Source organism: Komagataella phaffii, chromosome 1 (assembly GCF_000027005.1).
Source record: "Komagataella phaffii GS115 chromosome 1, complete sequence".
Taxonomy (NCBI): domain Eukaryota; kingdom Fungi; phylum Ascomycota; class Pichiomycetes; order Pichiales; family Pichiaceae; genus Komagataella; species Komagataella phaffii.
In genome coordinates, this window is record NC_012963.1 from 2,307,503 (window position 1) to 2,330,943 (window position 23,441).

At 40.5% G+C, this 23,441-nt stretch overlaps 13 protein-coding genes across 13 annotated transcripts; 5 read left to right on the plus strand and 8 right to left on the minus strand.

Annotated features, from left to right (window-relative positions):
- Positions 1-65: 65 nt before the first annotated feature.
- On the minus strand, positions 66-2,294 carry PAS_chr1-4_0685 (Dolichyl-diphosphooligosaccharide--protein glycosyltransferase subunit STT3; the record flags this gene model as incomplete). The annotated part of the gene is made up of 1 exon (XM_002490585.1): positions 66-2,294. One exon carries the CDS (start codon positions 2,292-2,294, stop codon positions 66-68), a length of 2,229 nt encoding a protein of 742 aa, XP_002490630.1.
- A 214-nt stretch (positions 2,295-2,508) lies between these two features.
- Positions 2,509-5,067, minus strand: PAS_chr1-4_0497 (Kinesin-related motor protein involved in mitotic spindle positioning; the record flags this gene model as incomplete). Its single annotated transcript, XM_002490586.1, has 1 exon — positions 2,509-5,067. The coding sequence occupies one exon, from the start codon at positions 5,065-5,067 to the stop codon at positions 2,509-2,511; it is 2,559 nt and encodes an 852-aa protein (XP_002490631.1).
- Positions 5,068-5,322: 255 nt separating this feature from the next.
- PAS_chr1-4_0498 (One of three possible beta-subunits of the Snf1 kinase complex) lies at positions 5,323-6,591 on the minus strand (the record flags this gene model as incomplete). The annotated part of the gene is made up of 1 exon (XM_002490587.1): positions 5,323-6,591. The coding sequence occupies one exon, from the start codon at positions 6,589-6,591 to the stop codon at positions 5,323-5,325; it is 1,269 nt and encodes a 422-aa protein (XP_002490632.1).
- Positions 6,592-6,834: 243 nt separating this feature from the next.
- Positions 6,835-8,304, plus strand: PAS_chr1-4_0499 (Hypothetical protein; the record flags this gene model as incomplete). The annotated part of the gene is made up of 1 exon (XM_002490588.1): positions 6,835-8,304. The coding sequence occupies one exon, from the start codon at positions 6,835-6,837 to the stop codon at positions 8,302-8,304; it is 1,470 nt and encodes a 489-aa protein (XP_002490633.1).
- Positions 8,305-8,380: 76 nt separating this feature from the next.
- Positions 8,381-9,337, minus strand: PAS_chr1-4_0500 (Hypothetical protein; the record flags this gene model as incomplete). The annotated part of the gene is made up of 1 exon (XM_002490589.1): positions 8,381-9,337. The coding sequence occupies one exon, from the start codon at positions 9,335-9,337 to the stop codon at positions 8,381-8,383; it is 957 nt and encodes a 318-aa protein (XP_002490634.1).
- A 163-nt stretch (positions 9,338-9,500) lies between these two features.
- PAS_chr1-4_0501 (Protein involved in exosome mediated 3' to 5' mRNA degradation) lies at positions 9,501-10,586 on the plus strand (the record flags this gene model as incomplete). Its single annotated transcript, XM_002490590.1, has 1 exon — positions 9,501-10,586. One exon carries the CDS (start codon positions 9,501-9,503, stop codon positions 10,584-10,586), a length of 1,086 nt encoding a protein of 361 aa, XP_002490635.1.
- A 693-nt stretch (positions 10,587-11,279) lies between these two features.
- PAS_chr1-4_0502 (Essential nuclear protein possibly involved in bud formation and morphogenesis) lies at positions 11,280-12,545 on the minus strand (the record flags this gene model as incomplete). Its single annotated transcript, XM_002490591.1, has 1 exon — positions 11,280-12,545. One exon carries the CDS (start codon positions 12,543-12,545, stop codon positions 11,280-11,282), a length of 1,266 nt encoding a protein of 421 aa, XP_002490636.1.
- A 180-nt stretch (positions 12,546-12,725) lies between these two features.
- Positions 12,726-15,257, plus strand: PAS_chr1-4_0503 (Endosomal subunit of membrane-associated retromer complex required for retrograde transport; the record flags this gene model as incomplete). Its single annotated transcript, XM_002490592.1, has 1 exon — positions 12,726-15,257. The coding sequence occupies one exon, from the start codon at positions 12,726-12,728 to the stop codon at positions 15,255-15,257; it is 2,532 nt and encodes an 843-aa protein (XP_002490637.1).
- A 50-nt stretch (positions 15,258-15,307) lies between these two features.
- On the minus strand, positions 15,308-15,478 carry PAS_chr1-4_0504 (40S ribosomal protein S29; the record flags this gene model as incomplete). The annotated part of the gene is made up of 1 exon (XM_002490593.1): positions 15,308-15,478. The coding sequence occupies one exon, from the start codon at positions 15,476-15,478 to the stop codon at positions 15,308-15,310; it is 171 nt and encodes a 56-aa protein (XP_002490638.1).
- A 548-nt stretch (positions 15,479-16,026) lies between these two features.
- On the plus strand, positions 16,027-18,330 carry PAS_chr1-4_0506 (Protein required for processing of 20S pre-rRNA in the cytoplasm; the record flags this gene model as incomplete). The annotated part of the gene is made up of 1 exon (XM_002490594.1): positions 16,027-18,330. One exon carries the CDS (start codon positions 16,027-16,029, stop codon positions 18,328-18,330), a length of 2,304 nt encoding a protein of 767 aa, XP_002490639.1.
- A 120-nt stretch (positions 18,331-18,450) lies between these two features.
- Positions 18,451-19,752, plus strand: PAS_chr1-4_0507 (Zinc finger protein; the record flags this gene model as incomplete). Its single annotated transcript, XM_002490595.1, has 1 exon — positions 18,451-19,752. The coding sequence occupies one exon, from the start codon at positions 18,451-18,453 to the stop codon at positions 19,750-19,752; it is 1,302 nt and encodes a 433-aa protein (XP_002490640.1).
- Positions 19,753-19,777: 25 nt separating this feature from the next.
- Positions 19,778-22,225, minus strand: PAS_chr1-4_0508 (Protein involved in regulated synthesis of PtdIns(3,5)P(2); the record flags this gene model as incomplete). Its single annotated transcript, XM_002490596.1, has 1 exon — positions 19,778-22,225. One exon carries the CDS (start codon positions 22,223-22,225, stop codon positions 19,778-19,780), a length of 2,448 nt encoding a protein of 815 aa, XP_002490641.1.
- A 395-nt stretch (positions 22,226-22,620) lies between these two features.
- Positions 22,621-23,322, minus strand: PAS_chr1-4_0510 (CFEM protein; the record flags this gene model as incomplete). Its single annotated transcript, XM_002490597.1, has 1 exon — positions 22,621-23,322. One exon carries the CDS (start codon positions 23,320-23,322, stop codon positions 22,621-22,623), a length of 702 nt encoding a protein of 233 aa, XP_002490642.1.
- Positions 23,323-23,441: the final 119 nt, after the last annotated feature.

Here is a 23,441-nt window from a genome sequence, read left to right on the forward strand (position 1 = left end):
CATAAGCACGCAATATGTTATCATTCTAACCCCAGAGCTCTGTCTATCTAAAATACACAACTACACTACACCCGTAGATCCAATGAGGGTTTCTTGTTGACCCTCAATCTGCGACCTTTTTTAGTGGCCAACTTTTTCTCGTTATCCTTCAGGGTCAGTAGGCTTCTTCCCAAGTTGTCTGGCTCTTTGAGCTTGTAAAGACGAACCAGCCAGTTCTCACTTGTGAATACTTCTTCAACAATGTTAAGATCTATAGACTCAGCGTAAGAGCGACTCAATCTTTGACCTCTGACACGGTCTATGGCATCTCCAGAGGGGAAAAGTTCACCGAATCTGTAAAATGACATCTTGTACAGCATTGAGTCTTTCATGGCTTGAGCTGCATTGTCATCAATTTTATATTCTCCTCTGGGGGTAAAGTATCCTCTTTCGCTGACTTCCTCGGGCCAGATACCTTCGGAAATTCTGACCATCCATAAGAATTTGTTTATGTCATCGCCAGAATATCCAAGAACACCCCCGAAAATGACCAAAATGTAATCAACTCCGAGTTGTCTCATGATGACTTCTGATTTTTCTTCAGATACAGCCATTGCCTTACCAACAGTTGCTATGTGTGTGTTGTTCCAGGTATTGTTATCAACAAACGTAGTTCTATCAGCCATTCCTCCGATTTGATAACCGTAATCCCACCAGGCCATTACCTTGGCATCTTCCGGAGTATTCATACGAAGCCAGTAATATGCTTCACGATAGTCATCGATTAAAATTTGAGAACCATCTGCTGCGTGAGAGGCAAGAACAACCGAAGGGGATGAGTACGCGTTCTCAGTGACCCATGTGCAGTGCTTGACGTAAAAGAAAAGATAAAATCCAAAAGAGCCCAAAACAGCCAGCTTGGAGAATAAGGTAAAGAAGTTTCCTGATTTGCCTTTGACAACGTCCGTGAAATCAGAATACACTTCGAAAAGTTTAGTAATGGCAATAGCACCACATACACAAACAATTGGAGCTAAGGTCAATATTAGTCTAACCATGACTCCAGCAAAGTAACTGGCAAGAACAGAGTAGATGATCACAAACACTGCTCCATCAGTCAATTCTTGGAAACAGAACCACACACCTACTGGAAACAACCAAATCAAGAAGTTTAAATCAAAGAAAAATGAAGCCCATGGGGTAGGTTGATGTTCAGAGACCGATGCGATGATTGGAATATGAATCTTTGCGTAATTGGTATCCCATAATGAGTAGAATCTTCCGGTCCATGGAGCGATAAGACCAATTTTAGTAGCAAGAACCAAGCCAACAACACCTAGGATACCAATAACGACACCAGAAGCAATCGCCAGCTTGATAAAAACTTTACGGGACAGTTGAGATTTGAAGAAATCTCCAATCAAAACAAGTTGGATGAGGCCGAAAACACCTAATGGAGCCATATGATCATTGGAACGAATGGGCAAAAAGCCGACGAAGGGGATCTGCATACTCATAAGAGTTCCAAGGACGTACCAAGTAGTATAACTGACGTAAATCTTGTGAGTGAACCTTCCCATCAAAAGTAGAACAAACACGTGAAGAGGAATCAGGTTTGTGATGAAAACATATCCACCCCAAGCACTGACCATGTAAAAGTAAAACAAAGCAGTGACGGAACTGTAAAAAATGGATCCTAATTTAACAGCTTTAATCCAGAAGTAAAAAGTCACCATCAACAAAGTGATAGCGATAGCTTCATTATCATAAGAGCCTGCCACCGAACGAGAAATATAACCTGGAGTAATTCCCATGAAAATTGCACTGAACAAAGCGGCAGTTGCCTTTGCAGTCCCATTGGCGATGGATTCAGAGTCATTGGTCAGTTCCAAGGTCAAAAAGTACATAGCAATGGCAGTCAATGAACTGAAAGCAGGAGCTAACATGACACAGATGTTTCTAATATCAATTGGAAGTCCGATCTTGGCCAACAGGTTGTGAATGACGGCACTAGTGACCATCAAACCTGGATAAAGAGTCCCACCAGTGACTCGTCCTAGAGGATACCAAGTCTTGTCATCAAACCAGTTCAAGAACTTGTAAAATCCATTGTGAACCAAATACTTTGTGGCTCTAAAGTTGAACCATGGGTCGAATTCATGGATAATTGACTCAAACCGAATCACTGAGAACAATCGTGATGAAACTGCTGCAATTGTTATGCTTATGAAAATAAGCACGATCAAAAGGCTCTTTATGAGCTTTAGCACCCTATCGTTAACGGTGATATACCCCTGATCGTTAATAGTAACCATTGTTGGAGATCCGTTGAGGGAGGATTTGGCGGTGGAGAGTATTTTAAGCTAGTCGCTCCAACGTGTCTTTTTCGGCGGAGTAGTGTACTGTTTATGTGTTGGAAGGTATTCGCGAAGGATGCTCTCGGATGTATTTACTAGGGAAGGGAAGTGCAAGGGCTAGCAGGAAAGGAGAGCCCAATTATATAATCATTTGTTCGGTGAGTTGATTGATCTATTTATTATTATCTTCAAGCACCATATTAGGTTCTACCAAATTCATTCGTGAGGGTGCACCTAAGGGTGGAACTATTTCTGTTTCATCTGGTTGAGCTTCAGCGTTCTTCAAAGAGCTTAGAAGGCTCTTACTTTGTTTGGACGGAATTAGTTTTCTTGTGGTTAGTGAACTCTGTCTGGAAGCTTTAACCGTAGAAAATGACGAATCTGCGGCATCTGGCAACGGTGAAATATCCATAGCGTCAACAAATTTATCCATGTCTACGTCTGAATCTTCAAGACTGGTTTCCATATGCTGTTGCTCTTCATCATCTTCGTTAAAATCCTTCTCCCCGTCTTCATGTATATTTTCGTTAGTGTAGGGCATGCTCCATCGGACTTTCTTTCCCTTTAGTCTTTGAGGTTTCTTAATTGGTGAATTGAACCACCTTTTCCAAAGCGGTGTCTTGGGAGAGAAGCTGTATTGTTTTTCTTTGCTCAATTTCATACGAGGAGGTGTTGCTCTTAATGGTTGAGTAGACTGCGTTGAACCATACGAAATGCTCTCGCCCTCAAATACCCAACTTGCTGGCAGGGGAAGGTTGGATTTATCAACAGTGAAACTCAACTCATACTGCAAAGCTTCTGAAATTGTATCCGAAAATCTTCTTACCAATGAGTCCAACTTCTTTTGCACCTCTTCACTCTCTATCTCTTGTACAAGTTTTAAAAGAAAATGAAGGGACGGAAATATGTCGGATTCCATCAGCGGAAGCCTTTTTAATTGTGGTAAACACAACTCAAAAACTGTCTGGGATAGAATGTTTTCCTCCCTTTCGAAAGATTCTTTAAGTAAGGCAACTTGATTATTGAATTGTGTCGTATGAAAGTCAGTCCATCCGTCTAATTCGGCAAGCCTTTTTAGTTCCAGTTGACAACTGGCAGTTGTAATGTGTTCGATCTCTGTTTCGCTGTGCAATGCTTTGTAATTATCTTCAATTAATTTGTTCACCTTTGCTGACAACGATTGCACAAGCCGAACCATTTCTGAAAACCCAGAAACCAAATGGTCCCAATCAGTGCCGATGGACTCCAAGTTCTCCAAAAATGATTCTATCGCTTTGGAATAAAGCTGCCATAGTTGACGCGATCCTAATAAGTATGCCCTATTCAATAGAATATTGGATTTTGATGCCAAAGAGTGCTTCAGTCCTTGCAAAATTTTGGAAAACTCTTCTTGACAAGAACTTACTACGTTTTCTCGTTTCAAAAGTGCATTCTCCACAACCCTAGACTCTCTAGATTTTAAATCCATTATCTCCTGCTTTTGCTCTGTGATCATCTTCAAATAGGATCCAACGTGCCTGGTTAAATTATGCTGATTTCGAATTAGTTTAGTCTTGATTTCTTTAGCTCTATTGGCATATTTTAATGTGTTTAACGTCTCATCATAGTGACCCGAAGACGGTGATATACAGACAATCATGACAGTTTTGCAGTTTCCACCAAGGGAGAACTTTAGCAATCTTGTTAGCTTTGAATCTCTGTATGGAACGTGATTTCGTCTTCTAGGATCACATAATGCATTAATACAGTTCCCCAATGAAAGCAATGATTTATTGATATTTGCTCCTTCGTGCAGTCTTATACCTCTATTTTTGGTAGCAGCAGCTCTTTCACTTCCTGCTAGATCAATCAATGATAAAGTTGAATACATGTGATTCTCATTTATGTCAGGGGTTTTGTTTTTGATCATTAGATTGATTTGAAGTACTGCGTGTGAACGAGACGATGTCAAATTAGCCTCTGTTGGAGAGATTGTTCTATTTGCGTTTCCTTTCACTATCATATCCATTACTTCGTCAACAGAGACGGGATGATGCGTTGACAAATTGGATACGATAATTCGCTTCTGTTCATCTTCTCGTAGTATTAGTTTTCTTTGATCCATAGAGGGGTTCAACAAGTCTCTGATGGTTTCATTGTAAATTTCCAGATAACTGAGATTGAGTTCGATGATTTTATCGTTGGATAGATCTTCAATTCTTTGAAATAACTCTTGCATAGTGAGGAAAATCACACCCGGATCTTCCAAAGTTCCAGTAATTGTGTGTGTTTTACCACAGCCGGTGGCTCCATATGCAAAAACGGTTGCGTTGAATCCATCCAAGATGCTATCTAGCAGAGGCCTGGTGGTGTTTTCGTAAACTGTCTTCTGGGTGGTGTCCTCGTCAAACAACCTATCAAATATAAATCTGTGTTCCCGTATTCTGGCTCTCCTTGACGATAGGTTATTTAAGGGTATTTGGTTCAGTGGATTGGACTCATTTGGATCAAATATCAACATTCGATCGTCGACCACATCAACGACTTTTCTGATTCCTTTGGGGAAAAATTTAGCCATCGATTCTCTCTCGTAGACATCTGACTTTCTAGAAGATGCCTGGGCCAATGAACCTCCTCCCAAAAAGAGATCATTCTCATCTTGATTTTGAACCAAGAAAGGCCGTTCAGCTTCTGTGAATGGACGAACACGGACTGCAACCGTGATAGATGAATCTCTGGTGTGCGGCTTCATAGTTAGAATGGCAGTATTCAACTGCAGTCAAACACTGTGAAGGGTAAACTGAAGAATTAATACGCTGAGTATCACGGGTATTTTTGTTTGTATGTACAATGCTAGATGTATTTACGTTTTTGTAAGGGGAGCAGAGCCAGAGGCGCGTACGGGAGAGATCTCGCAGCAAGCGCGTGGAAACCTAAATCTGGGCTAGGCCGGTAAACATTCGCTAGGGGCTCGCTCTATGGAAGATTCTCTTGAACCCTATTTATCCTACTGAAGAGGAGCGTAGAGAATCTGGGTGGCATACTTCCTCTGATACCTAACCACTGAAGCCACCGCCAAAGTATTATGTTTGATACTCGTGGTCGCAAGATGGTTCAAAACCACGTGGTTGGGAATGGGAAGGGATCCAGAGTTGTTCTCCTTATCGTTGGAGAAGTTATTCAGTATGACATTCTCTAAATGTGGGGGTAGTTGTGGAGGAATCAACCATTGTTGTTGGTTGTGGTTACCCTGTTGATTGTCTAGAGTTAAATAGTATTGTTCCATTACCTTAGGATCTGTAAAAATAGCAGGTATACCTGTGATGTATTCTTTCTTGGCAGTTTGTGGCTGTTCTTGCTCGTCGTGATATCTGGTATAACCGTTTCCCATGTCGTCATCATCCTGGGTTAAACCTAGTTTGGAGTCTAGAGTACGGAGTGATTTTTGAGACCGATTCTTTTCAGAGAATTGGTCGGGTGTAATTTCTAAGTAGTTGACAAAGTTACCAGCTTGGTCGGTAGCAGTTGGGAGGAAGTCACTGAACCGCAACTCATTGTCTACGATAAATCTGAATCTATGAGTACCAAATGGCAGCTTGAGTTTTAAAGAAAAAGAGCCATCTTTGGCCGGTCCGTGTAAAGCGATCATCTTTCTCCAGCCTGTGAAGGAACCAGTGACAAATACTTTCTGCCCACCTTGAGACCACCTCAATTCTATAGCAACAAGTTGGGGGTCTTCTGGAGAAATTGAGCTGGAAGTATCTTGATTACTATGATGGTGGTGGTGATGGTGGTGATGATGATGCTGACTGGAGGTTTTCCCTTCTTGTGGCTGTAACTGCTGCTGCTGGCGGTTTGCATCTTCAGAATCCTGGGGACTGACAGAAGAATCAGTAAAAACGTTCTCGTTCGTAGCATTTGTCAAGCCATATTCATTCTCGTTATCTCCACTATCCATCTTGACTGGAGACTCAACATCGTCTGTAAATATCAACGTTGATTTTCTTCTTTCGGGTTTCGAAGTGTCCCCATAAGAAGATGGCGAGGCAGTGGTGCCGTCATCGTCGATATTCATTACAGACGCAGACTGAGTGAGTTCGTTCACGTCTGTCATTAGCACATCTTTCTTTTCTCCACTCATTTTCCGGTGGGACGCAGTGGTTAGCTTATCTTGGAAGGAACACAGCAGGCCAGTACAAATGTGGAAAGTAGACTCGATAGCTTTGGGATGGAAAATGGAACCCAGAATTCCTAGTGAATACACGCAGTCAGCCATGGATGGCGGATGTACATGTAATCATTATTGCGGGCGGTTTCGATAAGAAATGGGTCGCGAACGATTTTCCTACTAAGGCAAAAATAGGTGATTCGCGTATCGCCTGCGTCCCATTAAGCCGTCGTCTGACCACCCGGATCTGAACAAGGAAAAAGGGAGAGCAAAAAAAAATATATAAAAGACAAACAAACGACCCCTTCCCCAGATTTACCCCAACTTGCACGTCCCTGAATTTAGATCCGAATGTCGTTCAATATTAATTGGGATTCTATTCAAAAAGAGTCGTTGAGCGCTTGGACTGCAGAGTTATTAAACGATGCCTTGAATTCCGGTAAACGTCCAAACGTTCTTTGTACTGACATCCAAATAGAAGACCTGAGTTTTGGCACGATCCCCCCTGATTTCGAAATACTGGAAATTGGTGATCTGTCGAGTGATAGTTTCAGAGGCATCTTCAAGTTCAATTACGACGGAGACGCTTCCATAACGTTGCGTACAAAAGTTCAAGCTAATCCGCTAAAAATCTATGAAGATAATCTGTTGGACCAGTTTGAAGATGATCAACGTGAGCTAGGTGAATTCATCAAACCACGTTTTGTAATGGCTACAGACATTTTAGAGATTCCTTTGAACTTGAAACTGTCTCAGATCAAGCTGTCCTCGATTATCATTATTGTGTTCTCAAGAAGTAAAGGTTTAACTTTGGTGTTCAAAAATGATCCATTGGAATCAATTTCTGTGAGTTCCACTTTCGATAGAATTAAACCGTTAGCCAGGTTCCTACAGAACAAAATAGAAACCCAAATATCCGAGCTTTTCAAGGAATTCCTTCCCTCAGTTTTGTACAAATTCTCTCAGAAATACACCACAGAAAATTTTGCCGATTTCCATAGAGAGTTATTGCATACCCAGCATCCAGAAAGAAATACAGAGAACAGAGTTACTTTACAGGACATAGATCCAGAAGCTCCACTTATCATCTCCCCAGGTTCACTTATGCGTTTGACAACACTTAGTTCTTCAAGACAGACTTTAACTTTGGGAGGCAAGATCAGTGCAGACAAACTGAATCCAGACATTATTACGAAGAATTATTTTAACGAGTTGATTCCAAAGACATACAACAAGTTTCAGCTCAAGGCTGACAAAGTTGCCGATATTGCCCAAAACATTCACTCAATTAAGAATCTCCAGTCTAGAATATTTTGGAAGAATTCGAAGAACAATGACAAACCCCACAGAAGAGTTGTATGTCTTGGTGATAAGGATAAGAGCAAAGAAAAATGCAAACAAGTTGAATCAGAGTCTTTGTATAGGAGATCTGTTTACTCTCAAGGCTCTATCTTCAACGATGGGGCTTCTGACGTTTCTACGCTAACTGAGAGTACGGAGGTTGAGCAAGAGGCACCAAATACAGAATTCCCCAAACTTCAAGCAGTTGATCTAAAACCTGACATGTCAGTGGAGACAATCATTCAAAACAGCAGCCAAGAAAAACACAGGAAAGTAAAACCTATTGATGACATTGGTTTAATAGGGAGAAGAAAGGAAAGATTAAGAGAGCTTCTCAAGTATGACGTTGTGGACTTTAGTATGCCTCCAATGCCTGGCTCCCCTACCAAGTTTTTCAACACAAACATTTTTCATGACAGCAATCACATCAACAACGGCAACTTACCAATAAGGGTAGCTCCTCCACCATATCAATGCTAAGATATTTATGAAATATTATTACGATTTGGGATATTTATTATGGAGTTATTATTATGGACAGATTCAATCTTCGTTTTCACCGTAGAACCTTTGACACCTTTTGTCTTGCAATGTTCATCTTGTCGGTGCTTACGTCGAGCTGATCATCCAATTCGTCTATGAGTTCATTCTGCTCACCTATTTCCTGGTTGATTATAGTGCCCAGCTCTCTTTGACGCTGGATTGCACTTCTCAATTCTTCGATTTTTTGATCTTGTGTTTGCATTATCATTTGCTGACTCTGTAGTAGTTCGTTGTTTTCCAAAGGTCTCGTGCTATCAGTTTCTGGTTCTGGACCTCCTAAAACACGGCGAGTGTTAAACAATCGAGGTTTGGATTCTTCTTGAGGGCTTGAACGACTTAGTTCATTTAGAAGCGAGTTTAGTTCCGAATAATCTCTTTTGAATCCAACAAGCATGTTCTTTCTCTTGCTCAACTCGCCAGCGCCTAAACTATCCTGTGGAATTGGATCTAAACTTTGAAGTTTACTTTGTAAGCCTACGAGGATCATTCTAGCCTCAAGAGTTTGTTTGGCAAACAGCTGAGTGCGGCCAGTTTGGATTAATGTTCTGACCTCATTTGCCAATTGCAGCCATTCAGAAGAGTTTGCGATACTTCGTTTTTTCCCCAGAGAGAAGTTAACATTTTGATTATTACGCAACCTCTTGAAGTAGCTGTTTGGAAGGCTTAGAAACTCTCTGACATAGATATTATCTCTCCATTCCTCTTTCTGCACTAGATCGTTTAAAAAGTTGCTCAGTTGGACTCTTCTCTTTTCTTTTGTCTCATCGGTAACCTTAAACAAGGTTTTGGATGGCAATTGGAACGGGAAAGAACTTGTATTGTATAATCGAAGTAGGTTCGTCTTTAAGGCCAAAAACTCGGAGAACCTTCGTCGTGTCTGTGTAATACGGTTATTTTCCAGTGTGCATTCAATGACATATAAGGTGGTTCCTTCGGACTCAATAGTACGCGGAATCTCAATGGAAACCATTGTAGTATTAGATGGGGGGACAGGTCAAGTCATCACAGGACAATAAGATAATGCAAAAGCTCCAGCTACGGGCGGGAGAGTTCGCGAAGGGGGCAAGATATCTAGAAGAGAAAATATTGTGCGAAGCTTGTTCCCCTTTACAGACACAAGGCCCATAGATCTAATGGGAAAACAATTCATTTCCACTCAAATCATCAGAGGGCACAAATCTGATGTCTATGACGTTGCCGTTTGCAGCAAATTTACCGTGTCCGTTTCTGGAGACGGTCACATAAAAACATGGTCTCATAAAGGAGAGGAGGAACCAGTCAACGATATATTAGTTGACAGTTTAGGGTTACACCATGTAGATTTCTGGGAAAATGACGGCATTTTGATCATAGGAACCGTTGCATTCTCTGGTATCCTGTACTTGTTCCAGTATATAGACAATGAACTGGTTCCTTTAAATTGTGAATTGAAAAAAAACAACTGGGCACTGAAATTCCACGTCGGTGTAGAAGATCAGAAACATAGATTGTTGACCACTCAACATAACGGTAGCGCTGAAGTATATGAACTCACGGTTGAAGAGGGAAAATTTTCCTTGCAACATGAAAAGACTCTTGAGGATTTGAATCGAACTTTTGCACTTTCCATAGACGTTAGTTCTACTGAGGATTCAAAAATTGCCATTGGATACATGAATGGAACTGTTTCATTATACGATTTCCGAACCCTGAGGTCGTCGTATACTTTTACATCAACTGCCATCAAGAGTGAATCGTCAGCTGTTCGTTGTGTTAAATTCTCACCTGGTGGGACGTTGCTAGCCGTTGCATCAGACAGTGAATCATATGGAACCATATCCCTTTATGACGTGAAATTTGGAGAGATGGCGGGGTCTTTGATTGCACCAACCAATAGTAACCACGCAATTGGAGCCGGATTTGCCCATGAAAGATGGTGTTTTTCCCTGGATTTCAACCAAGATGGATCATTTCTTGCTAGTGGAGGGATGGACCAGAAAGTTAGAATATGGGACGTCACGACCAGAGAAGTGGAGGCAACAATTACTATGGCTTTAACTGATTTGCCTGATGATAAGTTGACAGATGATCTTAACAGCAATTCTAACATTGGCTGTTTGTCCTTGAAATACTTTGGCAAGGGAATACGTCAAATAGACGGAGATGACCGCAATGAAGGATTGGTGTTGGTAGGATTGGACCAGTCTGTTAGATGGTATAGAGAGGCAGGCGGTGTGTAATACAAACAAACATAGCTAGTAATCATGAATCATTCCTACATACCTATTTATGGCATCAATTTAACTCAAAAGACAAATCAGACATCCATGGAAGGTCTATGTGGCGGTCACCGGCATACAAAGATGGGTTCTTGTGCGTATGCTACCGAGGAAACTGCGAATGTATAGAAATAGATTTCATCATGTAAGCTTTTGAGTACCATTGATAGATCAGGTAGAACCATTGAATTTTGTCTAGAAACTGTTAGAACAACATTCTAAAGATAGAATTTTCTGCAAATGGATTATTGAATCAGAAGTGTTATGATACTGGCAAGTATAAAAGTCTTAGCGTTTCAACGTAAAGGTGCTACCCAATTCGTCAAAACTCGACGGTTTTCCACCATGTCGTCAAGGTCGATCGGACTGGGAAAGATACTTTGTCTCATCATTGTAATCCATTTGTGTCCATGAAACTGAAGAGTATGGAAAAAAACTTACCATTTAAAGCCTTAACTTTAAAACATTAAGTGACAAAAAGACTCGTTCTCCTTTCACTTGCAAAACGGAATAGTTTTTTTTCATTGAGAATTCCTCGCCCTATTTATATTAGTGAGCAAAAGAGAAAAAAAAAATTAAGTGCGGGTAACTCAGCTCATCCTGTGCCATAGGGTTTTCTAGAGGTTTCTGAAGATCAATTGGTGATACCAGGTGTTACGGGGCGACGCCAAAGGGAGTTGGGTACCAGTCTTTGATCGGGGACCATATCGGTGTCTTGATGGTATCATCAGGTATTTTGAAAGGTTTCCGTTTCTTTTTCCTCCGATATTGAATGTCTTTAGAAATGTCAACTATCGATCTTTTTGCTGGAGCTGAGGCAGAAGGTAGTTGGAATCTCGCCATGACATTGATTAATTTTTCCAGCTTGTTTGTAGACAATTGATTATTTTCTAGGTTTTTGGAACTTTTTAATGCCTTGAGTAAGTCTATGTTATGTGGTAAATTTTCTCGTTTGAGAATGCTGATTATCTGATCAATGGATGTGGTGGTGAAAATACCTGGAGATTTGAAATCGCAAGTCAGTAAATTCTGTATCCACTGTTTAACGAAATCTGAATGTGAGGAATTGAGTAATTCTGACAATCTTAAAATCAGATTGTGAAAAAATTCCAAACCTAGTTCTTCGATTAAAGGTTTACTAAGAATTAAAAGACCTTTGAGCATTGAATCAGTTAAAGTTTTATGCAGTGACAATATTTCATCTTGAAATACATCCAAGAACAATTGGGGCTCCTGTGTTTGCAAGTTTATAAGAGACGATACAGTTTTCTTATATTCAGTTGTATCTGGCTTATCGGCTCTTCTATTACTGATATCCACCTTTCTAATTCTCTTGAATGTCTTTAGTTCATTTCTGATTAACTCCTCAAAGTCTTCAGGGGCCCAATTGATATAATCAAAATCTCTCGCTGGCCTAAAATCTTCAAGGTCTTTCAGAGTTAGCTGTTCCGATACAGGCCTAATTTCACACCAGTAATGATTCCAAAGCCAGTCCATAATGTTCTTACCCACCATCCGCAGCATTTGTAGTGACGGCAAATGCTCATGGGAACCAGCATGTCTAGTCTCCACAAAGTAAGAAGGAATATCCAACTCCCTCGCTAGTGCATGTAGTGGAATGGCATGGCTAGCTTGTTGCAAAGAATCTAAGGTCCCGTTAACAAATTTTATTACAGCCATAGTGTAACTGAGAATAAGAGTGTCACTGTCCACTAATCCTGATTCATCGTTTAGGATTATACCTGTTAAGAGAGATGTCATATCAAGTGAGTGAGCAACATGCCTTCTTGTTTTCAAGCTCTTCACTTTAGCAATGGCTCTTTTCCTATTATCTACCTCTTTCTGGTTGAAAAACCATTCCTTCAGCTGTACCAGTTCATCAGTGTCTCTGTAAGCAGTGAATAAAGGGTTTCTATTCATAGATTGAGGGCATACAGAAGGAAAAAGAGTCGCTCGTTAGTGCCCTTCTACGTCACCCTCCTACTTGAGCGAGCAGCTCCGCCCGAACTTTTCCTCCCGAACTCTGTCTCCCCATATCATCCTCGAATAAATACCACCCTGTATTCCACCATCCACTGTATCTCCAACCAAAAATCCCTGATGAATCAAGCTCTTGATTCCAAAACATTGGAGGATTCTTTGCTAATCGTCAAGCAGCAGATTACCTTGATGAGAAAATGTCTTGAGAGCAAAAACCCACAATTTATGGACGCTTTGAAACATGCCTCCACGTTCCTATCGGAATTACGTACTAACAAGTTGAGCCCCAAACTCTACTACGAATTGTATGTGTTGGTGTTTGACGGTCTAGCTTATTTGTCTGACTTCCTCAAAGAATCTCATCAAACCAACCATTTGGCCGATTTGTATGAGCTAGTACAATACGCAGGGAATATTGTTCCACGTCTATACTTAATGATCACGATTGGGTCGGTGTACATGTCAATTGAAAATGCTCCGAAGCTAGAAATCATGAAAGACATGCTGGAGATGTCTGCCGGTGTTCAGGATCCAATTAGAGGATTGTTTTTGAGATATTATCTGTCTCAGAAGACTAAGGAGCTGTTGCCAACAGAAACAGAAAGTGAACTGAAGGAGACAATTCAGTTTACAATTACCAACTTTATCGAAATGAACAAGCTATGGGTTCGTCTCAAGCACCAAGGCCATTCCAGTGAACGTGAAAGAAGGTTGAAAGAGAGAAAAGAATTGCAGATTTTGGTAGGATCCAATCTGGTTCGTATTTCGCAGTTGGACCAAATCGACAAGTTCTATTACAAAGAATCGATTTTACCAAAAGTCTTGGAGCAAATTGTTCAATGTAAAGATTCCTTGGCTCAAGAGTATCTTCTGGATGTGATTATCCAAGTATTTCCTGATGAGTTCCATCTTCTCACCTTAGACGACTTCTTACAATCAACCTTGCACCTCAGTGAAGGTTTTAGTATGAACAAGATCTTGGTTACTCTGATAAATCGTCTAATTGACTTTCAGAAACGAGAACCAGCTAATGTCAAAGTTATCATAAGTGAGTTATCAACACTAACCCTCCAAAAGGATGAGCACGAAGAGAACCATACTGAGGAGAGTGATTCCGAGACGACAAAACCACAAACTAGCTCTAATCTTTTTGAGAAGTTTTACGATTATTCTCACCTGTTAGTAGAAAACAAACCTGAGCTAAACTTCAAAGATCTGAGTTTAATATTGGAGGCAATTTGTAAACTGTCTCTTAGTTACTATCCCCAAGATTATGAAAACATCAACAAAGTTTTTGGTTTTGCCCTTGCATTGATCCACCAGACGACCCAGCATTTAGAGATTTGGGAACCTTTATTGAAGACCCCAATATGTTACAACTTTGACCCCAAGTTGGTACTGTCGCTGGATGACAATTATAAACAGTTTGCTAGTGCCCTTCCAACAGCAATACAAAGCGCCAATGCATTGTACATCCTGGAGAAGTTTTTGGAACAGGATGTGAGACTATCAACGGTAGAAGAAGTAAAGACGCTTTACGAGCTTTTGGCTGTGTGGTTCACTTCCGAGGACTCATCTGATTCTAACACTAACTCTCTTCTTTTTGGAACAGATAGCAGCAAGAATGAACCCGATGAATCTCCTGAAGTTGTATCACAATATGAGGCGCTAGCCAAATCGATACATCTGATTCATCACACCAATCCCTACAAGCATTTTGAATTACTAGAAATTGCAAAGTCGTTTATGTCAAAGTCTGGATCAAGAGTCAGGTACACCTACCCAACGTTGCTGTTTGCTGTTATTAAGTTGATTCGCAAACTAACCATCGTACAGAAGTTGAATGCTTTGAAATTGAAACAATTCTGCCAATTCTTCTCGGCAACGAACACAGAGTTATTGACGTTAGTCTCTAATGGAACTTTACAATCTGAGGGAGGAGTGTTGGCTCAAACTTGTATGAACTTGAACCTTTCGATGGCTTTGATATTGGATCAATCGTCACATATCGATCTATCTTATGAATTTTTTATAAACAGTTTTGTCATTTACGAAGAGTCTATTGTGGATTCTAGATTGCAGTTCCAGTGTCTACTAAGTATCATCGGCACCCTCCATAAGTGCAGAAACATTGTTAATGGTAATGAAGACAATTTTGATGTTTTGATCAGCAAGACTGCGCTCTATGGTTCCAAGCTACTGAAAAAGACAGATCAATGCCGTGCAGTTTATCTGGCTAGTCATTTGTGGTGGATTATCGAAGAGCTGGATGAGGAAGACGAGATAGAGTCAGAGACAGCCAAAACTAGTGAGGATGAACTGCAGGTTGTGATTAAAACTGATAACAAGAAAGTTCTAGAATGCCTGCAAAAGTCCCTTCGGATAGCAGACTCCTGCTTGGAGACAAATGTCTCACTGGAACTGTTTGTGGAGATTCTAAGTAGATCTCTTTACTTTTTCATACATGGCAACGAACTCATCACCATCAAGTATCTCAATGGCTTGATTGAACTCATCCAAAACAGTATCCTGACAATCGGTGAGGAGAATACAAGCATCGATACTCCAACGAAACACTTCCAACGGACTCTGGAATACATTCGCCAACAGGCACAAATCGACTCTCGATTTGAGGAAATAAAAGATAGATAATTTCAGATTAAATTATACATGTGAATTTTTGAAAAGGACCTAAAATTTGTTTAACGGTACTTGTGGAATCCAATGTCGTTGGCTCTCTCTCTAAAGCATTGACGGCAGATGTTCAGGCCGTACTTACGGATTAAACCTTGGTGAGAGGCACAGACACGGCACTGTCTAGAACCCTTTCCGTAGTTTCTTGGGTGTGAAAACCAAACTGATTCGTGAGCCATGATGCTAGTAATGTTAGTAGGCGTCCTTTAGGATTTTACTGAAGTGAATGAGCTGGCTTGAGTTTGCAGGATTTTTTTTTTTTCAACTGGTACTCTCTGATGGTCTTGATAGTTTCCCTTTCAACATGAATTTTGAATTTCTTTGGTGTGACCTGTTGTTTGGCTTCACATAAACATCCAATACATCAGCCTCTCCACTCCAGTTAAAATATCATGGTGGTTCAAACTTACAATAATTGATCTCTTTGATGTTTTTGGTGTACGAAGTGAATAGGAACGAACAAATTGACTCCAGGAACCCAGTCCAGTTTGCGCGAACAGTGGGAAAAAAAAACTCTGTATCTCACGTGTCATTCTAGGGCTCAAACCTAGTGATGATGGGATGTATTTGGCATCCTTTCCGTGGAATTGTGCACATGACATACGGCTTACTTTCGGTATATTACACGTGATGAGCTTAGGGAGATGAGAAAAAAAAAATTATGTATTAAAGGATCTGAAAATTTTAGACCTACAGTGTACTTTAATTATACAATTTCTCCTAAGCAATGGCTGGTCATTCCCATAGGTCCACTCTTAAGAATAACCATAAGCCCTTCAAGTCGAGACATGCCTCAAAGGGCTCCTTGAAGGCAAGTTACAAGGGTAAAGTTGAGAAATCGGAGACAGGAACTAATAAGAAACTCAAGATAACAACCAAACAGGAGAGAAAGAATATTGCTCAACAGTTACGACAAAATAAAATCCTTCAGACGTCTTTGGAAAGACAATTGTTTGCTGGCTCCAATGGTGCAGAGAAAGTTGTCACCATCTTGGCATTGGCAGATGATATTGATGGCGTCGATATTGCCAATTTGCTGTTAGTATCTCTTAATGACTCCACAGCAAACTCTCAGGATTTGAAAATCACAGACCAGCCCAGCATCAACTCCTTCAGAATTGAACGTTTTAAATCGAATATTAAATTTGTTTTGCCAGACATGTCCAACTTCCTTTCAGTGCTGGATGCTTGTAAAGTTTCAGATTTCATTGTACTGGGCCTTTCTGCTACTGAAGAAGTTAGCCCTGAGTTTGGAGAACAAATAATCAGGGCAATTGAATTGCAAGGTATTGCTTCGGTGCTTCCAGTCGTGTCAAACTTGGTCACAGCTTATCCTAAGAAAAATTTTCAACAAGATGTCTTGAGATCATTGAATTCCTATATCAAGCACTTCTTTCCGACACAAGATAAGGTTTTCAATCTGGAGGCTGTTACCGAATCTTTGAATGCCATGAGAACTTTGTGTCAAAAATTCCCCAAGTCAATTACTTGGAGAGATTCTAGAGGTTATTTGTTGGCCAACAGACTAGATTATCACAACGGGTCGTTGGTGGTGGAAGGAACTGTCAGAGGTGTTGGTTTCAACAGTAATAGATTAGTGCATCTTCCTGGGTTAGGGGATTTTCAACTAGACCATATTGAAGTTTTACCAAAACCAGGTAGGAAACAGACAGAAGATCAGGAAATGTCAGAACAACAAAATTTCTATCCATCTCCCGAATCTCAAGAAAATTTAGAAGAGATCTCTCCTGAAGACCCCAACCTGGAGGATGAAGATATGCAGGATGTGGTATCGGAAGAAGAAAAAGGTCCCGAACTTGGTGTTCGCTTGGATGGGTATGAGTACTTCGAAGATGCCAGAGATAAAGACAGTGTGCCTGTCAATATGCCAAAAAGTTTATCCGAGTTTCAATCGAGATGGTATTTGAATGATCAACTTGATGAAATTACTGAAGTTGATGAACAGCTCTCTTCTGACGAGGTAGAGGGGGAGCAACAAATGGAGGTAGATATTGACATTGATGAAGTGGACCAAGAGCAATTTGAAGAGCTAGATGCTGAAGAGGAAGCAAGACAGCTGCAGACATATAAGGAAAGAGAAAGACAAGATCTAGAGTTCCCTGACGAATTTGAACTACTTCCGAATGTAAGCGCAAAGAAAACTCTAGAAAGATACAGAGGTGTCAAATCATTGGCAAATTGTGATTGGGATTACGATGAAAAAGATGATTTGAAGCCTGAAGACTGGCACAGATTACTAAGGATCTCAAATTTCACAGCTACAAAGAACAGAATTCTCAAAGAGGCCATCAATGAAGCGGAAGTGAGGGCTGGCACGTTGGTACGATTGTATATCAACGCACCGGAAGACGTTGTTTCTAAGATTCCAAATGTCGAAACGAATACCTTTACTATCTATGCACTTTTAGAACATGAACACAAATTAGCCGTATCCAACTTTAGCATTCAAGCTTGGGAAGAATATGATAAGCCCATCCCATCAAAGGACACCATGATTGTTCAGTATGGTTTCAGAAGACAAGTTATAGAACCAGTATTCAGTGCGGCTTCGAACAACAGTAACAATGTCCACAAGTATGAAAGATTTTTGCATAAAGAATCGGTAGCAGTGGCTACTGCCATTGCACCCGTGATGTTTCCATCGACACCTGCAATCTTTTTCAAGGAAGGCCCTGAAGGCCAAATTGAACTGCTGGGACAAGGTACTTTCCTCAATTGTGATCACAGCCGTGTTCTTGCCAAAAGAATTGTTCTTACAGGTGAGCCGTTTAAGATGCACAAGAGATTGGTTACTGTCCGTTACATGTTTTTCAACCCTGAGGATATTAACTGGTTCAAAGCTATCCCACTATTTACAAAGATGGGTCGTGCTGGTATAATCAAGGAAAGTCTCGGAACGCATGGCTATTTTAAGGCAACCTTTGACGGTAAGCTTAACGCACAGGACACCATCGCCATGGCATTGTACAAAAGAATGTGGCCTAAGAGGTCAACACTGGCATCTATATAGCATAGACATCATTGATTACGTAACAGAACGAATTATAGATATCTTCTCGATACGTCTGCAATCCCACTATCTGACTCAATCTCCGACTTAATCCAGTTATTGTTGGAATATTGTCTCGTTATGAGTGAGTTATCCCATGCACAGAATCCCCAAACTTCTTTCTTTACTTGCATTTCATGTAGTATCAAATTCCCCACGGCTGACCTGCAAAGGCTACATATGAAGACAGATTGGCATCGGTATAACCTGAAGAGAAGAGTCGCCTTATTGCCTCCCATTCCTTCAGATGTTTTTGCTGAAAAGTTCATTATAAACCGCAATGAAGAATCTGAGCGGCAAAATGAAGATGAGGACGGGTTTGCAATTCATAGAAGATTCAAGAACCCTAATAGTCAACCTCAAATGACGAAAAAGGAAATGAAGAAAAGAGCTGCCTTGGAGAGACTGAGGGGCAGGAATGATAGAACGCCTGTCTCCCTTTCTGTGAGGGAAGCTAGCCCAATTGGAACAGTCGTCTCTCAAGTTTCAGATTTCACGCTTGGAGAGTCCATCCACATCGCTGATTCAGAATCGGCCCTACTGTCAGAGCAAGATTATAACTCATACTATACAAGCGACGAGGAAGGCTATAGTGACAGTTCGCCTGCCGAAAGAGATTTTGAAGAGGAGCTACTGTCTGATAAAGAGATTTTGGAAGAAATGATACCTCATTCTGCCTGTCTTTATTGTGGTATTGATAATGTCAACGTTGAAAAGAATTTGGTCCATATGTTTAAAAGCCATGGACTGTACATACCTGAGCGATCATATTTAAGTGATTTGGAGGGATTGTTAGATTACCTGAGCTTCAAGATATCGGTGGAGAATAAGTGTTTGCATTGCGACTTTACCGGAAGAAACTTGCAAGGTATCAGACAACATGTGAAGGTGAAAGGTCATTGTTCACTACCATATGAATCAAAGGAGGATAGAAGATTCTTTGGTAAATTCTATACTTTCGAACAAGATTCTGTTGAGAAAAAAGGTGCAACAAGATCCGTCTCTTTTGCTGAACCTGAGAGATCGGAAGATAATTCCGATAGAGAGCTTGACCAGGATATCCAAGATGAACAATATACTGTAGCTACCATAGAATCATCTGGTTATGAACTGGTGTTGCCTACAGGAATCAGACTTGGCCATAGATCCTTACAGCGGTACTACAGACAAAATCTTGGACATTTGAGCTATTTGAATGATGACGTAAGAACAGTTGCCGTTGCTGATCCCAGAACGATGGGTAACCTTACCCAAAAACAAATTCAAAACCTTGAAAAGACAGCATACCTCAAAGAGCAATACTTTAACAGTAAAGCACTAGCCAAGAAAACCAAGTCCATCAGTAATCATAAAAAGTATTATGAGCCCGAAAAATTAAGGTAGTTTCGGACAGCATAAACACTATACTTCAATCTTTATCGTTATTATTGAATCCAATTCCAAATGGCCGACTTGAAATTTTTCTTACCAAGGTACTCTGTTTTTTGGATGTTTTGTCAGATTTATTTGATCCAATTCCTGACTTATCACTAAATTCTTCCGTCTTAGGACTAGCAGGGTTCAAAGAAAGTTTTGATAGTTGGCCAAGGTCATAATCTCTGGGTGCCTTTTTGTTTAGTTCAGATAGCCGATATTCTTCGTGTTTTTGTTGAATGGACTTGAAAATTTCTAATAGTTCAAGTTTCTCTTCTATTCGGCTCTCGATTTTTGCTTCACTGTTTCTTCTATTGGAAGGTATAGGAAGGTTGTTGATATTTGAAACGCTATCCAGACGAGTTTTCAGCGTGTGAAATGCGGTAGATTGGGGTAGCAACATCAATATCCCATAGAGGCATCTGTAGAGATAAGGATTTGACTCCGGTGACAATAGCTGCATTCTCAGTTTTGCAAACACTGGACTTTCTAGTAACTGAACTAGTATGTCAATCTGGACCATCAAACTAACGGTTAGTTCGTTTTCTGTAAATGTTTCCAAAATGCCGAAAGCCAGCTGATAAGATTGACATAGCATACATAATGAAAGTAACGCTGGTGGATTGTGAGACCAGCTCTTGAACAACCTTTTAAAAAGGTTCCAATCTTCTTCGCTTTCGTTCATATTACTTTTTAGGTTCAGATTGTGCCTCAACTTGGTCAATTCAGGAGCAGTGATTAAATTATTGTTCAACATTTGCACCATAATCGATATGAACCCAAGATCCGGCTCATTCTCTAAAACTTTTGCCAATGAACTGTATATCATCTCTGGGTTAAGAGAGATACAAAGGGTTCTTAATATAAAGTTACCTCTACTTTCTAAGAGAAGTCTATCACTTTTGAAAAGCTGCAGTAGGTCTATCATAAATGATTCAAAATATTTATCGTTTCCTCTGTTGGCAATGTTCGCCAGCAGTTGTAAAACTTTATCAATAACCTTTTCACTGGGATCACTCATAGCTCGAAGCAAATGCACGGATATGGTTTCATTATTGTTGGAAAGAACTTCTTCGAAGCATTTGTCATTCAACATTATTAACCAGTCCAAGGCTGCTAGTCGAGTCTGTTCTTTGTCGTTCAAGGAATTCAAAGTCAAGACTTTAACAATTTGGGAAATATTCAAACTTTTATCATCACCCTCAATCTCATGCCCTTCGATTAATTTCATAAGCTCCAAGTTCAGTTGTATTGCACTCTCTCTTGACGTTCCCTCATGGGCAACAATTGACAGTAAAATGCTCAGAATATCAGGTATCAGGGGTATAAAACTCAAGGGTGATATTTTTAGTAGCGTGGCTAACCAAGACAGAACAACAATTTGTATTTCCTCCTTGGATGAATCTAAGTGGGATATTAGAATGTGAATGATCTCTGGAAAATCCAGATTAATATCTTGACCATGTATATAGTTTCCTTCGACAATACGCTGGATCGGATGGTCAACTTTAACTGAGGAGCCACTTTCATTGTCTAAAGTTAGCTTATTAGTGGTATTTTCTTTCTTTGATTCTTGCAGTATTTTTTTTATCTCATTGATGTTTTCGATCTCTTGGAGCAGTAGATCAAGCAAACTGTGGGTAGCAACTTTGACATCATCATGTCCATCACTTAAAAACTGGATCAAGCCACTCAAAAAAGTCGGAAGATAGTAAATCAAATCTAAATCTGATATAGAATCTAAAAGTCTGATCCAAGAAACCAGAAACATACGAACGTAGGGGTTCATTACGTAAATTCTTTCCTTTAGTAAAATGATGAACTTGGGAAGCGAAAAAGCCAATGGAGATTGGGGCTCATTAACTTGGATTGTCTTTCCATTAGGTTTTTCCACAGTGGACTTTAACTCCTTGTAATCCTCCGGTTTTTTGACGTTCAAGACAGACACGTAGGTGGTTGCCTTTTCAGCCACGATGTCTTTGATGAGGCGGTCCAGTAAATCAGCACCTTTCTTGACACTGACTTCTGAATCAGCAGTCAATTTGCACAGATTATCAAAAATTTCGTTGAAATACAGCAAGATTTCACCCTTGGCGACTTTGGATATGTTGTATAGAGATTCACAGGCATAATAACGAACCCTTGCATCCTGATCACCAAAACACGCCAAAACGGGGTGAATGATCTTCTCTAAATATTTTGGTACTTCATGCTGTCCCAAGGCAATTGCGGTAGCAGCCAATCCAATGAGACCTCCATTTCTTGAGTTTGGCTGGTGAACAGCGTAGGCAAAGTCTCTAGATAACTTCGAGATAATTTCATTGATCTTGTTAGAATCGCCGGCTTTTATCAGGTCTTTGATCAATTTCTCCAATTCCAAAGCGGCGGCTTTTCTCTTTTCGTAAAGCCTGTCATTCAGGCCCCTTTGGATGTTTTTATCCATTGTTGTTGGTGGGGACGGAGGTGTTTATGTAAGGTTGATTTGTATGCAGTTTGAGGGCGAGAAGTTATACGTTTTAAATTATATTATGTAATCGATGGAGCAACAGGTGAAAAGTTAGCACACTGATTCAATGGTAAGCTATGGGAATAGATAGATTGGAAGGCCGGATGTGTGTTACAAAGTATGTTTTGTCGGTTGATGAAATATTTGACCCAAATAACACTACGAGCTAGATATTTTTGATAATCATGATATGTTTCACTTTCAGGGTTCATCTGCTGACTTCGCAAATAAACAATATGTAAACACTAATTTCTACGATCACTGCTCATAAAACTGCAAATCACATTTGATTTCTTGGTATAAAAGTTCAAACTATTTTTCGTACATAATGTCTAGATCAGACCAACAGCCAAAGCACCGACTAGACCAGCCAAACCTGGGATGATAACCTTGTCAGCAGCGTCGCTAGTTGGCTCGATAGAAATAGTCACACTGGAAGTAGTAGCTGATGTCAAAGAAGTACTGGAAGTAGTGATGGAACTGGTAGTTGGTGCAACACTGGTGGTTGGTGCGACAGTTGAGGAGACTTCAGACGAAGAGTGGGAAGAAGAGTGGGAAGTCGATGGCTCAACGGATGAAGAGGATTCGGTGCTGGAAGAGACTGCAGTGGAAGAGGAAGTCACGGAAGAGGAAGTCACGGAAGAGGAAGTCTCGGAAGAAGAAGATGCGGAAGAGGATGATGATGACACGGAAGACGATGATGACTCCGAAGAAGAAGACGATGATGAGGACTGAGATGAAGAGCTCTCATCAAGGTTAGCTTCAGTGCCGACACTCTCGCAAACATCTTCAAAAGACTGCAAAGCAGTGGACGACAATCCATCGGGACAGGTTGACTCCAAGCAGGCATGAATGGCTGATCCTTCATTCTCACAGATACATTGAATGTTGTTCAAGGCATCACAGTCGGATGATTCCTTAACAACCTCGGCAGCACAGGCCAACAGGCAAGCCGGTGGAGTGGCAACAGCAGGCTTAGCGAGAGCAGCAATCAGTGAGACAACAACAGAGGTAGAAGCGAAAGTAAACTGCATTCTTTCAGTATTAAACCTAGCTGGTATGAGTAGATGTGAGGAAGAGAGAACCTTGTTAGAGAAATTGGCTGTTGTTATTTTTCAGTTTTCGCGGGTTTGACTATTTATAGGTCAGACTG